This window comes from Argentina anserina, chromosome 3 (genome assembly GCF_933775445.1).
Source record: "Argentina anserina chromosome 3, drPotAnse1.1, whole genome shotgun sequence".
Classification (NCBI taxonomy): Eukaryota; Viridiplantae; Streptophyta; class Magnoliopsida; order Rosales; family Rosaceae; genus Argentina; species Argentina anserina.
This window is the reverse complement of record NC_065874.1, coordinates 21,913,260-21,928,145: the sequence shown is the minus strand read 5'-3', so window position 1 is coordinate 21,928,145 and position 14,886 is coordinate 21,913,260. Positions and strand designations below refer to the sequence as shown.

General features: G+C 38.8%; 1 protein-coding gene and 1 pseudogene across 3 annotated transcripts; both read right to left on the bottom strand.

The window, feature by feature from the left end:
* Positions 1 to 6,720: 6,720 nt before the first annotated feature.
* On the bottom strand, positions 6,721 to 7,829 carry LOC126785948 (probably inactive leucine-rich repeat receptor-like protein kinase IMK2; annotated as a pseudogene).
* Positions 7,830 to 8,136: 307 nt separating this feature from the next.
* Positions 8,137 to 11,243, bottom strand: LOC126785949 (AUGMIN subunit 2-like). 3 transcript variants are annotated; one of them, XM_050511631.1, is made up of 7 exons: positions 11,041 to 11,242; positions 10,650 to 10,772; positions 10,403 to 10,507; positions 9,446 to 9,514; positions 8,959 to 9,072; positions 8,476 to 8,808; positions 8,137 to 8,279 (listed from the first exon to the last, which is right to left on the bottom strand). In XM_050511631.1, the coding sequence occupies exons 1-7, from the start codon at positions 11,161 to 11,163 to the stop codon at positions 8,199 to 8,201; spliced, it is 948 nt and encodes a 315-aa protein (XP_050367588.1). In that variant the 5' UTR covers positions 11,164 to 11,242; the 3' UTR covers positions 8,137 to 8,198. The 3 variants fall into 3 exon arrangements, 2 of the variants coding, with proteins under 2 accessions (XP_050367588.1, XP_050367589.1); XR_007671146.1 differs by having other exon boundaries at positions 8,140 to 8,279; positions 8,389 to 8,808; positions 11,041 to 11,241; XM_050511632.1 differs by lacking the exon at positions 9,446 to 9,514 and having other exon boundaries at positions 11,041 to 11,243.
* Positions 11,244 to 14,886: the final 3,643 nt, after the last annotated feature.

Here is a 14,886-nt window from a genome sequence, read left to right as displayed (position 1 = left end):
AGACCTCTATGAGTTCATCCATATCATCCTCAACTTGAGATTCACTAGTCACCTCTCTACTTCCTCTTTACTTTGATGTTCTTAAACATGTTGAAGCTTGTGTATTTGGCTATGAGTGAGTAGTTAGTTTGTTGGAGCTAGGGTGAAAGCCCTAGCCAATCTTGTGTGACATTGATATAAATATTTTGTTTAATGCACTTTTCATTAGCACTCTAATATGCTAGTTCAAAAGTTGAACTTTCATGCTTAAACTTAATCAATTTAGGTATGATTGTTTGCCATAACATGATGAATAATTAAAGCTTGATTAACCTTAGTTGTTTGAAGCATAATAGCATATCATATGTGCATGTTAGAGCTATGAACTACAATAATTTAGAGATAAACATGGTTGGCTTGCATGATTTCTTCATCTCTAAACTTTATGCACTTAGGGTAATGCATTTGATACTTAACCTGATTCATATGCTTGAGTAGTTAAGTACTACACCCGAGAGGGGTTACTTGATACCAACAAAGGAGATTGTCCCTTGTCATACCCGACATGGATACAATGAGAGAAATTGACTAGTTAGAGTGACACCATTCAATTTAGTAGCATCATTGTTCACAAGAGAAGCTAGATGTGGAAACCTTAAGTCCTAACTCCCATTAATTTCATCACATCTATTTTAGCATAGTATAGTTTATATTTTAAGTGGTCATTTAGTTTTTAGAAGTAACTCCACGTTCGAAACAAATTTAAATCACTACACCATCTTGCATATATCCACCATGAATTTGGGTTCACTTGTGAGCCTTGATTTGTGACTTGTATATTTGCATATTCTTCTAGCATCCCTTAGGTTCTCCTAGCTAAAGAGGGTTTTTCCAATCCCTTGGGTACGTCATCTCCTACTCAAAATCCCACTACACTATAACTTGACCCTTATACTTAAGGGTGACATTTGAGTCGACATTCATGTTCCATTCCGGGATGTGACACGTGCCTCTTTTATGTAGGTAAAAGAGAGGATACCGGAATAAGAATAGATAGAGCGAGTAGACTAGCCCCACTAGTCTGAATACAATAAATAAAAGATGATATAAGCTGACATATCCCACATGTTGCAAAAAAAATATATATTATTTCTCGAAAATCCCATTTCCGATAATTATTCAAAAACATCATAAAGTTTCTAGAAATCCCATTTCCGAAATAAATATCAATAAATCAGAATAGAAATACCAATGAGGGATTTTCAGAATAAATATCAATAAATTAGAATAGAAATACCAATGAACAAATAATTCAATAATCATGTATACATTTATTTAAAAATATATGTCCTCTCAAGTCTTGTTTAAGAGACATTTTTATAATTAATCTCTCTAATTTGCGAAATAACAAAAAGTGACTAAATCGTCCTAACCTCCACCAAAAATTCTCCAACTTCCTCCACATCCTCCGTACACTTTTCAAAATATTTTAGGATCTTAATACCGAGAATTACCTGATTGGTACATCGATATCTCACCACTTTAGCCAATTAAATTTGGGAAAATAATTGCATAAATTATGCCCAAACTCCTCCGAAAATTTCACAAATATTCCTATACCATCCTCAACCATTAAACGACTTGAAACACTGTCGAAAACATCTCCGGCACGGTGGCAACCATTAAATGACTTTAAACACCCAATCGAGTAATTTCTAATTTTTTTCTGTAAACTCCATATTTATACTATTTTTCAAAAATGGCCCATACCTCTTTTATTTGTAACTTTTCATACGAACTCCGAGTTTCGTGCAAGAAGTTTTCTCGAAAAACTTTGCTACACTTAGTACGACTCTCGATTCGAGAAAAATGTAAAAATAAAATCGTATAAGAAATGGTAAAAGGTTCGGATGTATCATAGAATTTCCAAAAAAGAAAGTTGGTGTAGTGTAACAACCTAACCCAGCTAGAAATCACTCATAAACCAATGCTAAATTCACTTATTTCATTGAACAGATTAAGAATTCTGAACGTATCACTATAAATTGAACTTGGCTAATAAAAGTTTAACCTGTAGGCTCTTCTTCATTTGATCCCAGCACATATGACTATTGTGGTCGAGAGATGACCTTTTTCTTGGCCGACGAAGTTGCCGAGTTGTCCAAATGGAGAAGGGACAGAGAGAAAGAGACAAAAAAAAGTCACGTCCCAGCCACCCCAATTGGTAGAAAATCAACTTTCAAGCGAGATCCCCCCCACCCCCAATTCTATTGTTAGCTCCCCCCAAACCCCTGTATATGAAGTCTCCCTTTCTGATAGAGCTCCCCCTATAGGTTCGTATTAGAGATAAATCTGACCAAGAGGTAGGTGTTCTCCAGAAAAGGTCCCTCTATCTGCTCTGTGCCACCAGGGAATAAGGGCACGTATTTGCTGAGTATGCTCTTTAATTTTTATTATTATTTATTTATTATGAGTATGATCCAATTGTATTTCATATAATGAACAAAAAATTTGCTAGTAACCATCTATTTGTACCATCTCTATGTTAATTATAAAATCTTTGTCATGTGATAAATATTTGAGGATATTACATGTAGGCTGCTCCTATGAGTCCTATCCCTCTTTGTTCTTCAACTCGCTTGTGTGGAAGTGTTCTGCTGCTCCTCTCCGTTTCCTTAGATTAAAATGAGGACAAGCAAACTCAATATCATATTCGAAGGATCAAAATGAGAAGGTTGAAGTTGTGAAATCAAATAAATTACCTTCTACACGTTTGTGAAGGTAAAACCGGTGGTGGCAGTCATCTGTTCTTCCCAGCAAATTGACATTCATGCCTCATAATCCTCCTTCAGCCCTCTCCTAATTTGAAACCAGTACAAGCAAGCTAGAACTTGAGTCCAGCTCCACGAAATAATGATCAAAAGCTTAGAAGCTTATCGATTTAAGCTTCCGTATAAATCCAGAAACTTATTTGGAAAGTCGTATAATCTTCAAATTCCCAGCTCCACGAAATAATGATCAAAAGCTTAGAAGCTTATCGATTTAAGCTTCCGTATAAATCCAGAAACTTATTTGGAAAGTCGTATAATCTTCAAATTCCCAACTCCTTGTCTTCAAATTCACAATCGACATATCCTCTTCAACCTCAAGAGTATTGGATTGGATATACTTTTTCCACAGGCGACAAAGTTCAGTCGTAACCAACCTCTTCAAATGATTCACCAAAGGAGGAGCCACAAATTTGAAGGCGGTAGGACCCATAATTCCTAATTGAACCTGAGCTGCACGGCCTGCACCATAAGAAATTAAGTCATTGCCTTTGCCTACCGGCAGACCAGTCAGGGATGCCAGGGTTGGAGCAGTGATCATAGCCAAGGCAGCATTCGACATCTCAGCAACTAAAACTCTCTCACCCAACATCTGCCTAATTGACTCGTTCACCTCCATATTCACCTACACCCCACCACCATTCCACAAAGTCTCCAAAACTAGCTCCTCAACCGGAGAATGGATGGCTAACGGTAACACCAAGCACAAGGACAAGTTAGCCAAATTCACAGAAAGTCCTAGTAAATCCTCAAGCTCATGAACAAGAAACTCATCACACCCGAAGGCCTCATGCATAAACAAGCCACGGGCCCTACATAAGCCCTTGACCTTCTCAAATACCAACGATAGCTTAATCTTCACTAAGTCTAAATCTTCAAATAACATCTACTTGCAGATCCGATGACACACATCAAAACCTAAGCTCGATTCGTTTCTCCTCTTCCATACGAAACAAAGCCGAATGATCCAAATGAACAATATTCTCAAAGAACTTCCTTATAACGGAGATTGGCCGGAATTATATGAACTGAAACCCATGTCACCATCTCAAACAGAGGGACCTCCTCCACCAGAGATATCCCTCCATACATGGTGTTTCGATAGAACCACAGACCTCTAGAAAATACCCTATCCCGATCTGAAATGCTGTTAAATTGAAAGAGGAAGCAGCCGCCGGCATCATGGATTGCCAAACCCCGTCGGAGATGCCATATGGTCGGCATAGAACCCTTGAGACTAGAGAACTTCGATTTAAGACCCAACATGCGTCCAATGAGGTATATATGAGTGTCGATTCAGAGCCGACATTTGTCCTCGAGGCCCTAGCATCACGGGCGCCGATCTAGAGGACTAGCGAAGGTGTTGTTGCGAGCGGAGGAAAGCAAGAAGGGGAGAGAGATTGGTCGGCCCTGGAGTATCAGTGAGATGTGGTCGAATTTGCTGAAAACCCTAGCAGCTAGGGTTGAGAAAGAATAAACTAAAACCAAATATGTATACTAAACAAGACCTCCTTAGTGCGGTGAGAATTAAATATATTAGTAGTGAATATAATTTCTGTGTAATAAAGCATCTCACCACGATTATTCATCGACACCATGTTTACCGTGAAGCAACTTGCATGGCTAACAAGTTAGGTCGATCAGCTTGCTAATTTCTAGTTTGGATGATTTATGGTTAAGAGAGATTCATGTGGTTCATCTGCTGTGCAAGTTGATCAAAATGGGATTCAAGATATTCTTTATGAGAACATGTGTTATGTTTTAAATTTAGCCCGGAGTCTAGATGGTATCCCTTTGCAGCCTAATATGTTGTCTTTGAGTATAAAATAATATTGGTTCGTGGTAGCCCTACTTTTGAAGTCACGATTTGGTAAATTATGTGTTTGAAAAATTGAGATCATAGTAATAAACGGATTCGAGCGTAGGGCTAAGCCTCCCAGCTAGGCTGGGTTCCAAACCCCGTTTTAAAAAGAAAAATTGGGATCATAAATTTTTTGCTTAAAACGTTTGGTAAACGAGGATGAATAATTTTTGAATTACTTTATCAATCTAATTAGAGTAGTTCAGGTGTTGACGCGTAAGGATAATCTTGGTGGAACCCAGATCTTCTCTCTCGTGAGATCAGGAATGTTAATTTAAGACTTTGGGCTCACGCCAACTGAAAAGATGATCAAAATGGGGTTCATCTGCTGTGCAGCAGTGTATGTTATACATACACTGATGTGTGGTATAGATTGGATGTCATAACATGCACATGGGGTGTGTGTGTGATAATGTGTGGAGGATGAGGATTTAGCCGAGTCCGTATGTGAGTAGGAAAGCGAGTGATGGGAAAAACTGAAAAAGTAAGTCGGCAGACTACCAGATATAAGGAGCACAGGTTACCCCATCTTGATCCATTCACCATTTGTTTAATTCAGGCAAGTCGAGCAATCTCATTATATCAGGAGTGGGTTTTGAGAGAGAGAGAGAGAGAGAGAGACATTCCATCTTCAACATTTGTGATTTCCTCTTACAAATTAACAACATGGCCTTGACCAGTGACTACTGGACCGTGGTGGGCGACACTTTCTGCCATACATATCTCGAGGGCATCATCGAACCTCAAAACCAGTTGCCGCGCACCGTGTTCTTGATGGACCTGAACGCCACAATCAGACGCCTTCACTCTAGTGATGTTCGTGAGGAAGAAATCATAGAAGACGACGTCCGCATCAGCGAGAACCAAGACTCCATTGAACTGCAATACAACCCTAACGACAACTTCCTTCGAGAGCTTCAAGGTGTTGCCCTATCCAAGAAGCTTCAAGAACTGCAAGTTCCTGTTGGGGCTCGTGGCTCCTTGGTGGATACTATAATGTTCAAGGCCTCTGAGAAGGAATGAGAGTATGGAGCTAGCCGCAAGATTTTGCGATTGAGGGTCGAGATTGATCTTTATGTTATTGATGATGACACAGATAATGGAGAAGGCGATTATGGTGTGCCTAGCCTTGTGCCGGGAATTGAGAAACTTGGGCGGACTAGAGCCGAAATAGCGTCGACATTTGGTCTGGAAGCAACTCTCATGCCTTGTTAGTATCTTCACCATGGGGGGGCTGCGTTGTTTAGTGGCTTCAAAAGAGTTCGTGACAAAGAAAATCTGGTCTTGATATAGATGAGTATGACAGCACATGAGTTTTAGGGTTGTTGATTTACTTGGATGTATTATATATCTGATTCTTCAAACCTTCTATTTTATGTATATTTCTGTTAGTTCGTTTCTTCTAGTCCTTGTTTCTCTAACAACTTGTGTAGTTGTGTGCAATAGAATACCCAACGAATGCAAATGTTCAAGTGCAATCTTGATCGAGTGAATGAACTATATATAGTGAAAAGAATTAGAACCAGGAGTAATGATACCATATTGCCATTCATACATTCAATTGAAGAGTTCACTCCAAGTATCCCCACAATTACAACGCTTATAGCCTTATACCCCCTTCTCTTCTTCGATACTGTAGCAAACTAAATCCGAAAAAAAAAATAATAATAACCCTCTACATATACATCACCCAAAATCACACTTGTATATCTTAAGTTCCTAACCCCCTTTTCATTTTCACAGTTGTTCCTAAGAGCCTCGTTTACTCACCTTTGGCCAATTTTTATTCTTATGCATAACAAAGAAATATACCACCACCCAGTTAAAACACCCAATTTCGCAGTTATCCCAAATCACAGGAAGACAAATTAAATGAATAGAGAAGGTCTATTAATGAAAGAACGATGTAGTGTGTGGTAGTTCCACACTTCCACCACTGTTGGTTAAGGTGGCCGTGATTTGGCTAGAAATGACTTAGCACTGTTAAGGATTCGTCAAGTTGATGATTTCCATAGCTAGTTGGAATACAGTTAGAACAGAAGCAGAAAAACAGACAGTGAAGAGTATTAAAGTTTCAAAACACACTGGCAATAAGTCCCAATTCCAGTGAATTGACTAAAAAGAATTGCACACAAGGCGCTATCATAATTTTTAACAAAAAATCAAGACTATTCTAGAAAACTCATGAGCTAGTTCGGTTAACTTACCATGAAGAAATGATGCAAGACTGCCCTTAGGCATGTAATCAAAGACAAGGAGCTGCTCTCCCTTGGGACCAAGTAATAGGCCCTGAGAGCTAGGAGATTTGGGTGCCGAATCTTCGCAATTGCTGCAGTTTCAGTTTCGAACTCCTTGTGACCCTTTGTAGTCTTTTCCTTCAACCTCTTCACTGCACTTGATTACCCTCCTCCAATGTTTCCTTGTATGCGGTCCCATATGTACTCTTTCCCGTTATCTTGGCAGTGGCACACAATAGATCATCAGTAGTAAACACAAATGGCCCATCAAAGTGAACAAGCTTCCCACCAGCTCCACCACCAGATGAAACCACAGCGCCTGCAGGAACTGCCTTATCAATACTCCCAGTGGCTGGTTTTTACTATTATTTCCTTTCAATACAGACCTCTTCCTGATCAAACATAGCAACAAACTGAGCAGAGTAGAAGCAGAACCGCTAGGACAATACCTGCTACTATGAGAATTATGTCCTTTGTACTCAGTCTGTGGTGATGCTTTTTCTTCAAAGGCTCTTTTGTTGGAACCGTAAGATTCTGAGGTAGTGGAGAAGAACATTGAGTCCAAGCAGTATACCCACATAGCTGGAGATTCCCCACAAAAGAGTTGGAATTTAACTTTTTGGATAGGAGAGATGGGATCAAGCCAGACAGATTGTTGTAAGAAACATTGAAGGAAGTGAGATTGGCTAGGCTGGTAAAAGAAGTAGGGATTTCTCCAGTGAAATTGTTTTTGGATAAATCAACTTGATTAATCCCAGATATATTCCCAATAGAAGCTGGAATATGACCACTGAACTCATTACTCCTCAAATTAAGTACCGAGAGGTTCTGCATTTTCTCCAAGACTTCTGGGATTTGGTTATCGAGGCGATTGCCTTCTAGATTTAATGTCACAATTGAGGACAGAGTGGAAAAGCTTGCCATAGATGGATAAGTCTAGCGTCTGGAGCCTTGTGAGCTATCCTAGTTCACTGGGTATGGTTCCTGTAATCCGGTTATTGCTCAGAGAAATCTCTTCAAGAAAATGCAACTTGCTCAGAGAGCTTGGGATAGTTCCAGAGATGAGATTACGGTCAAGGGTCAATAAATTAAGCTGGGAAGTCCGGTTTGTTCCACCCCAAGTGCTTGGAACGGAGACAGAAAAGTTGTTTTGCAGAGCAAGACGATTAGGGAACTTAAACCTAGTGAGACTAGTTGGGATTGAACCAGAAAATGAATTGAAGATCAAATTAAGCCTAAACAACCTAGTGGAGTTTGCAAGACTAGGAATAGAACCATTAAGTGCATTGTTGCTCAAATCACGAGTTTGAAGAAGATGACAGTTACCGATTGAAGCGGGGACCAAACCGAAAGCTGATTATTGAACAGGTATACCTGTAAACCAAGGAGAGAACCCAAATTTTTAGAACACATGTATTACTGCATAAACTAATGTTTTACAAGTTCAAAGCTTCAAGGTAGTATAATCAATACAGAAATGTACCCGAGGCTGCTGCGATATATGACCTATATTGTACATCAAAACAAACATATAATGGTTCACAAGATGAGTCAGCTTTTAAGTAGCAGCCTTTTTAACTGAAGGGGGCCATGACAATCTCCTATGGTTAGAGCTGTCCAGCTCACTTTCATCCTCTGCTTCTTGATGCTTGATATCTAGCCTACTTGAGCTTTTAATAGCCAGGTCATCAATACTAGGTTCAGTTTTCCAAGGAGTTGGAGTTACACAATCGGAAATCCCTGGTACTCTTCTAGAATCCTTGGCTGGTGTGATAGGTTGAGGGGTATCAGAATGACCTACTCTGAGTTGTTGAAGTGTTGCAAACGACTCCCTCATAGCAGACATTGCTTCAAAAAACCGGGTGCATGATGCTAAGGCAACAGGAATTGGACGAAGCATTTCCTGCAGTTGAAGAAAAATAAAGATCAATACTCAAAGAAAATGTAAAGGACACACTCACACGTGATCTAAACTCGAACATCAAATAATAATAATAATATGCTTTGCGGAATCTGGATGAATAGACATTATTATAATGTTCTATAAACATACCCCCCATACTGAAGGAGGCTCCTTAAATGTTTGGCTCCACTGGAAATCGGCAAATGATGTTGTTAATGCTCCATAATCACTAGCAGCCTTCATCAGTAATTCAGAGAATTGTTTCTGCGTAAACCAAGCAGATATGCCACAAGAAGCATTAAGATAACTTATATCAAACAAAATGAGATTTCCAACAAACTCATCTTCATTGTCAGCTAATATACCCTCCAACTGCCTTCTAAGAATGATATTACCAAAAGCTAAATAAATATATAGATGTATATATTATGACTATAGTTGTGACATATAAGTACTTTATGAAATTAGTTGATGAATTAGCATACGGGGAAGAATGTTAGTGACAACGGATGTTCAGAATGACGCAAATAAATAAGATTGCCCAAGTAAAATAGTAGTGAAGATGAATAATACTGTAAACATGTACAAACTTCCATTTTGAATGAGTAATTCAACAGGAGATTTGAGGGAAAAAAACCTGATATTCTGCTTCGACTGGAATGCAATCTAGTGAATATGGTTGTTGGAGACGAGCAATGATACGATCCTGTCAGAACATGGAAACAATATATGGTAGAACTGAGATACAAACAGATGAAGTCAACTACTAATGTCAAAACAAGAAACATACTATCTTCGAGAGCATAACTTGCCGACAACAAACACAAGCTCCACTAAGGATAGACAATGTAAATCTGCTATTGTATGTCCATCCTACTTAACTTCTAGACAACAACTACAAGTTAATCAAACATAAATTTGCGATAGTACCATCCCAAACATATCTTTGAGAACATAGTATTGAAAGGACAGGCCTTAGTTACTTCAGAAGAGTGGTTATCGTCCAAGGGTAAAAAATTAACATATTGACAGTTTCAACTCCGTTTTAAATATTCACAATTCTATCATGAGCCAAATGGCTGAGAATGTTATCTTTTGGTAAGATAACTCTGATAAAGAACAAAAGATTATGCCACAAAGCTGAGAAGTTCTTAGGGCTTCTTATTTGACATGTCTATCCCTGAGTCAGTCAGTGCATATTAGAAAAGCTTATATGAATATTCAACATACGTCATCACCATATTTCGAAGGCATTGCCTGTAAGTTTTCCCCATGAACTTTACTAGAATAGGCAAACAGTACCTAGTTTTAAACCGTAATATGGGATGAGTAAATTCAATTCGATTATACCTCGGACAGATTATAAAAATTAGTGGTGCATGGTAACCAACAAAGAATTTACCCAACTATGTTCTTAGCAACATTGGAATGCACAAGTCCATGTATCAGATGTCGTATCAAAATGCAGACATATAGAACATTAAGCAACATCATTTTCAGGGACAAATGGATATAGCACAAGAGTCTTCAACATTTACATTCAATAGAAGTATAGAACTAACAATGTACAGGCCACGAAATGCAAGAAGTTTACCTTGTTCTGAATGACATCGTTTAATATTGTAGTTATCCTTGATAGAGTTTCGCACTTCATCTCCATTTCGCTCACGTGTGTCAAATGTGAAACATTCTTGTCATCCTAAAAACAACAAAACCCCAATTTCAGTCCAATGAATCGTAAAAAACAATACACAGATCAAAAATCCCTATTACTTCATGAATAAACACCTACATGCATCTGAAATCGAAAACAGGACAGAAAAGAGACTCGAACAGCTCACCTTTCTGCCTTGAAGTTCAACTTGGAGATCTGCTATTTTCCTTTGCACAGTGGTAAGTTCCCTGAGAACTCTTATCAAGTCATCACCTTTCTCACCAGTACTCGACCAGTTCTGAAGTACTTCCTGCATCAAAACAAACACTAACCCATAATTAACTATCCACCCACTAATCATCCACATTACAATTAAACCAACAATCAAACACAATTAACACACACCATCCACTGTTTTTTTTTTCAACTGAGTGTTCAAAATCAACCCCAGAAACACAGAAATGTAACTTAAAAATCAAAAGTTAACTTGATAACTGAAATGGGTAAAGCTAATCTGATCCAAAATGAGCAAAGAAGCAAAATTGGACTTGGTAGAAAGTTAAAGTTTGGATTTTTACCGGAGTAGGTGCAGCGGCGACTGAGAAGCCAAGATCGGAAGCAATAGAGAGAGCATCGGGCATTCCTCCGATGCGTCTCAGAGGCTTCTTCCCCACCCAAGTGCTCTCATTCCCCATCGACATTCCTTCACCCACTGCACCAAAGCTTCAAAAACATAAAGCTTTGAACTGGTGGAGGAGGCTTAACAATGGTGGTGGTTGCGGTCAAATGGTGGAGGATTCCAAGAAAGGTGAGAGAGAGCAGATCGGAGAGATGATGGAGTGAGAAACAGAAAAAGAAAGAGAAGGGTATTTTGGACCATCTCAGTATCACAATGGACTTTTAAGTTCTATGTTTATGTCATTGGAAGCTGTTTGTGCAATAGTGGTTGGAAAATCGGGTTGGCGCTTGGGAGAGTGAGATGAAGGAGAGAAGGGAGAGTTCCAAGTTGGAGTAAATTAAGGTGAAAACCAAGGGTGGAGGTGGTGGTGAGTTGGAGGAATTGATGAGGGAAGAGGAGAGGACGAAGGAGAAGGTAAATAGGAAGGACTATTGGGTGTGCGGGGATCATTGTGGAGGTTATGATCGAGTAAAGCTTTGGCGGAGAAGGGGTTCAATAAGCAAAAAAGGGTTATCAAAAACATGATTGATAAGTGTGTTGGGGAGATCGAAATGCTTGACAGCAGGAGCTTGAGACGGCGATTCCTCAAATTGGGTGTCAGTATTGTGAAGATAGTGAATGCAAGGTTTGCTGTCAGTTTTGTGTTAAGGTGCAGATACGAAAGGGTGTCTATGATAGTAGATTGCTTAAAGCTGTTGAGTATGAGGATATTTGTAAACTTGCCGAGTGTGTGATAGAACTTTTTCCTCTGATGAAAATCGAGCCATTATGTGGATAATCATCTGCTTTCCAAAGGTGTTACCTTGTTCTGAAACTCCTGATATTTGTGCACTCCTTGTATGTTTTAAAATGTTCTGGTAATTTGAAAAAGTACAAATTTGCCTTTTGGACACCATTTTATGTTTCCAGTTTGTCTATATCTGCTTTCGCTTGTGCTTGTTTGTGGAAACACCTACACACACATTGCATGCCTTTTGCTGATTGTTGAAATTCTTACAGTTTTATGTATGATCATTGCAGTTTACTTTTTATAGACTGATAGAACTGTAACTGCTATTTAAATTGTATGTAGCAGTCCAATGTGCAAAGTTAATAGTGGTCAGAGGACAAACTAGAGTTTTCCCTTTCCCGGCAATTTGCAGTACTGTACATGATTTTAGTTTTCGAAGTTGGTTGTTTTTTTACTTTGATGGTGCCCAATTTTTCAGTTCCCTTTGACCAATCGTTATTAGAGAATATGAAAGTGATTGTGTGTTTTTTTTTTGGTACAGATGAGGCTAGAAGCCCAAAACAAAGAAAACTAGAAGAACTTAACCAGCATTGCTGGTTCTAAAACTTCTACTCTTTTGAATTCCCACAATGTCTGGTTGTGTGTTTTGCTATGTTGTGTGATCCTTTTTTTTTCCAATATGATAAATATAGTTCTGAGCTGTCCTTGAAGTTTGAACATTTGAACAGATAGTCTTTTACTTCCACAGGTTTTACTACGTACCACAGTTAGTCTTTGAAGGTATGAAACTGGCAGAAACTTTGAATTTGTCCAAAGTTATCTTTGAGACAGATTGTTTGTTGTTGATAGATGCTTTGAAGCAAGCTGCAGCTGATATATCAAGCCTGGGCCCTATTCTTGCTGAGGTGAAGGAGATTATGAATAGGCATCCAGATTTTAAGTTGATTCACGCCCATCGTGAATCTAACAAAGTAGCTCATATATATCCTTGCCAATCATGCTCTAAATTCTTGTGAGAATCAGATTTGGCTTGTAACTTCTCCTGTCAGGATACGGGATGCCATCATAAACGATTGTAATCGTTAGTTATCTTCAATGAAGTTGCATTTAAAAAAAAAAGTTTTAGCCATCTATGACTTTAAGCTTTTCTCATGCATGGGAAACAAACATCTTTTTAGTGGTTACATTCTTGTATCTTTAGTGGCCCTTAAAGTCATCATCCCAACTGATGCGACTCTGTAAGTCTATTGTCATATAATTGTCTTTTCCTATGGTTATATTCTCTGTGTGATCTAGGGTTTGAATCTTTCATATCTATGTTGCAGCATCCATCATTATTTCCCATATTACAAGAGATTGAGAATAGTCTGAGGCTCTGAGCAGAGCATTCCAGATCATTTTTCTCTGTGATGTACATGCTGTATTCTGCCTCAGTCCTTTGTATATTGAATTTTGTATACGAAAATAGCAAATTACATCCACGCTTTTCTTGCTTGTGTTTTGCAATTGGAACTCTCTTGGTTATTCTGCTTTAGATGGTATGAAACATGAACTGTTTGCAGTATGGATGTCACTATGTCCTGGCTCTTGTTTTGCACTTACCAAGTTCCTGAAGCTGTGGATGCGTCTTAGATTATGGCAACCGGCAGTTTGCATATACTACTGAGTTGGACACTTGCTAGTTGCTACTAGATCACTTTGATGGAGTTGGACAAATTTTGGATCATAAACTTTGTGACAGGCCGGAAATTGTTTCTATTTTTGGGAATTGTGTTTGATGGTAGCAGTATTCACAATGGAAAGTGCAGAAGTGTGATATTAAGTTCCAGGCCAGAATGTGTTTGATATGAATTGTGGCAGTTCAGTGATTATCTGAAATTTTGACAGTATACCTTACATATATATACATAAGGTACTCCAGCTCCCTAAGTGAGATATAGCCATTAGCCTGTTAGTTTCCTTCTGCAAAAAATACAACCCTCTATAAGGTGAGGTCCTCCTGTTAGTTTCATCTTTGTGGTGAGGTCCTGACGTTGACGATGGTCCTCCTCATCCGTCAACCTAAGCACGGCCTTTGGGGTACTCTTGCCATTGCTAATCCTTTCATGCTGTATCAGTATCACCTCCTCCACGACTCACCAGTGATGTTCTAGCTTCCAAAACGATGACATCTTTTTAGGTTGCACGTATAGGCTTCCAAGGATGACTTTTTCAGAGGAAATTAATGCTTCAGAACTTCTCTGTAGTACCCCCAAGCAAAAGAAATGTGAAAATCAGTATAAAATCTTCTACAACAAAACCCGGCCAGCCTTAGCAGCTTTGCCTTCAAGGCAGTATGTACTCGGACATCAAACTCAAGGTCAGTAATTAAAGATAGATAGGTTGCATGGTACAGTTGTAGCAACAAATGGGTCTCCAAAATATATGAGTTAGTTACATGAGATATGATCTTAAGAAGCAAGTAAGCATGGCTGGATTTGATTAGATTACAAAATAGTTACAAAGTGTTTGAATTCACTTTCCGAACCTGCATATATACAAACCAAAGTAAACAGAGGCATAAGAGGGACTTGACTCATCATACTAACTAGTAGAAATAAGAGCCGCGGGAGGCTTAAATCAAAGATGAATACAAGAAATGACATTAATTGTAACCTTATGTTTAAACCTCCTCAACACCAACACCTTCCTCCCACCCCAGTGAAACACAGATAAGATTATCTTGCCCATGGGTCTCTTTCTGCTGCTGCTGCTTCTGCATTCCTTGTTGGGATTTGGATTTGATTTTAAGACTTCCTGATGATGATCAACATGATCGAAAGTGCCTTCTAATCCCCAGTCAAGAGGATAGCTTCTCAGGAACACTCTTCTATTACTGTAATCTTCTTCTCGAAAACTTTTTGTTCTCAGTCCATTCACTCCACTGTACTTGAAGCCTGCTTGCAGCTCCATCTATGTTACTTGAAGAGCAAGTGATACGCACTAATAGTTACTTCACAGGGATAAAGCTTCAAT

Coding starts and splice junctions, on each gene's coding strand:
- LOC126785949 (XM_050511631.1), bottom strand. CDS start 11,163: ATGTCGATGGGGAATGAGAGCACTTGGGTGGGGAAGAAGCCTCTGAGA. Junction 9,515..10,402: donor ACGATGTCATTCAGAACAAG/GTAAACTTCTTG, acceptor ATGTTCTGACAG/GATCGTATCATTGCTCGTCT. Junction 8,280..8,475: donor GGCCCCCTTCAGTTAAAAAG/GCTGCTACTTAA, acceptor CTTGGTTTACAG/GTATACCTGTTCAATAATCA.